At 43.0% G+C, this 2,500-nt stretch overlaps 1 protein-coding gene across 1 annotated transcript in view; it reads left to right on the top strand.

Annotated features, from left to right (window-relative positions):
- LOC138055245 (uncharacterized) overlaps window positions 1-2,500 on the top strand; it is a 15,633-nt gene that overhangs the window by 9,185 nt on the left and 3,948 nt on the right. The window contains exon 6 of the mRNA XM_068901222.1: window positions 1,335-1,446. Within this exon, the coding sequence (XP_068757323.1) occupies window positions 1,335-1,446 (112 nt within the window). The remainder of the gene's footprint in view (window positions 1-1,334; window positions 1,447-2,500) is intronic.

Genomic DNA, 2,500 nt, shown 5'->3' with positions numbered 1-2,500 from the left:
TGTTAGGACGACGATATTTGTGCGCGTGCGGCAAGTTTTCGCCTTCTGGACGTCGGCTTATCGCCCTCACCAACGTTGTCGATTTTGGCGCGACTCCTTCAAGTGCCCATATAAGCGTACGCAGTAGGCATATCACGCAATCTAACGGCGCCGTCGTACAAACGTTAGGAGGGAGCTGACGAAACGAGGACGACGACGACTAGGAGGACTTCATTTAAAAATACGAGTTCGCGTTATTCATATCACTACAAAACTATTTCATGTCGTTTCGTCTTAAAAATGTGTAGTAACTGCCGAGGACTTAAACTGATATGAGTGCGTTGGAAGCGTAGAGAGAGAACTGAAAATTCATCGTCATGTTCTAACGTCCTCCACAGAACCTTGAATTTGGTCATTTCACGCCGTCATTTAGGAGATGACGGCAAAGAAATGTACCAAAATGGTAAACGTACGTGCAGAGCGTGCAGAGCCATTGTTTTTGCTCACTAAACCTATTGTTTTATAGCGTCGTCGTTGCCATCGGCGTCGTCGTTTCGTAAGCTCCTAGGGAGCTTTAAGAACGACGACGGGAACGGCAACGAGAGCGTCATCTCAAAACATAAATTCGTGTTTTTGCAATCACTTCGCGACTATTCCAAGCTTTTTCATAAGACAAAGGTGTGGCAGTCCATCAGGAATGAAACCGTTTAATTTAGGGAAGAAAATGAAAAATTTTTCCAAGTGCCGACGTTCTCCATAAAACCTCTTTAGGGACTTTAAGATCTATGACGCGATCGTCAACGAGAACGGCACAAAGCAACAATATCATTGGTTAAAAGGGGAAAAATAATCGTTCTGCAGGTGCGGCACGCGTTTGAGCACATATTTATGTGTTACTCTTCATAATCACGACGTGAAATCACCAAATTTGAGGTTTTGACGAAAACGCGGGCGTACAAATGTTAATCTTTCATTCTCTATTTTTACTCTGAAACCGTTCGTACCAGTTATTTTTGGGATACTTATTTCACATCCTACGGCGTGAACGATATGGAATAACGATATTGCAAAGTTCTATTTTGAGGTGACGTTTTAGTCGACGTCGCCGTCATAGATCTTAAAGTCCCTTTTGTTGTTTTGCTGACGACAGCAAAGAAATGGACAAAAATGCACGTGCAGGGCGTGCAAGGCTTTTGTTTTTGTCCTCTAAATATGCAAATTTGTGACGTCATCGTTGCCGTCGCCGTTGTCTTTGCTAAAGCTCCCTATTATCGATTCGCAAGCTCCTCAATGACGTCTTGAAACACCACAGAACAGTGCTAACTTCTCACGTTTTTTTTTTTTTTTCATCTAAGGCTCGCAGCGCCTTTATCCGATGATCAGAAATTTGAAGTGGAAGTTGAACACAGACTCTTAAATGAATGGCCGGAAATCAAGCGAAAAACCTACAGAGCCAATCAGGAACTGGTGAGTAGAATGAGGAGTAATAGCGGGGACTTGGGGATCTACGACGCGGTCGTCAAACGAGAACGCCACAAAAAAACAATGTCATTGGTTACAAGAGGAAAAATAATCGCGCATTTTAGCACACATTTCTGCTGTACTCTGCACAACAAGTTTGAGGTTTGACGACAAATGTGCATCTTTCGTTCCCTGTTTTTTCTCTGAAACCGCTCGTACCAATTTCTTTTTAGGATACTTCGCCCACAAAAAAAAAATGGCCTCACGATATCTGAATTCGAGGAGGAGCGATACAGATTTCTCGCGGCGGCCATTAGTTTCGTGTCTCTCCACTAACTAAGCGGCGAAAGAAGGCCTGCTCGTAGTCTATGTACGACGCGGACGAGATGGACTTACCGCGAAAAACTTACGATATTGCAAAGTCATATTTTGAGGTGGCGTTTCCGTCCTTCTCGCCGTAGTAGATCTTAAAGTTCTTACTACTTACACATGTATGGCTTATGGTTGGCGAGCAATGCACCTACCGTGTCCGAATTTGCTGGAGAGTCAATCTAAACATAACTGGGTTTGTGAAAACGATTGGAAACGGAGGTAAAGATGTTGCTGTTTGTCGGACACGAGTTACTGTTGCGTCTTGTGAAATTGTCATATATTTGAACGTCGGAAATTGAATTACATGAGACATGGAAATTATCGCGCAGTTAAGCAGCAACTTATTAAGCCAGATATGTCCAGAAATCTGGGAAATTAAATGCACAGCGACTTTTATCATCGTCGCGAAGTTTCACCTGCTCTTCTTCAAGGGCGCCTAACGATCACATCAAACGAAAAGCCTTTGAGAGACATTTCTATGCTCCTTTTAATGTATAAAGACTGTCCAGAGAGATGTTTTTATCACGGAGAAGACTTTGATCTTTTCGGATATCTTAGCTGAAAGTTGAAGTGTCCGAAAATTTAAGGGAACGAAATCTTCATTTCGGAAATTGCTAGCTGAACGTTACCCTCCAGGGAAGCATTTGCTCATCCGAAACTGCTAGGAGACCTTTTTAGGTGCCAAAAA

This window comes from Montipora capricornis, chromosome 7, assembly GCF_036669925.1.
Source record: "Montipora capricornis isolate CH-2021 chromosome 7, ASM3666992v2, whole genome shotgun sequence".
Taxonomy (NCBI): Eukaryota; Metazoa; Cnidaria; class Anthozoa; order Scleractinia; family Acroporidae; genus Montipora; species Montipora capricornis.
This window is presented reverse-complemented; position numbering and strand designations above follow the sequence as displayed.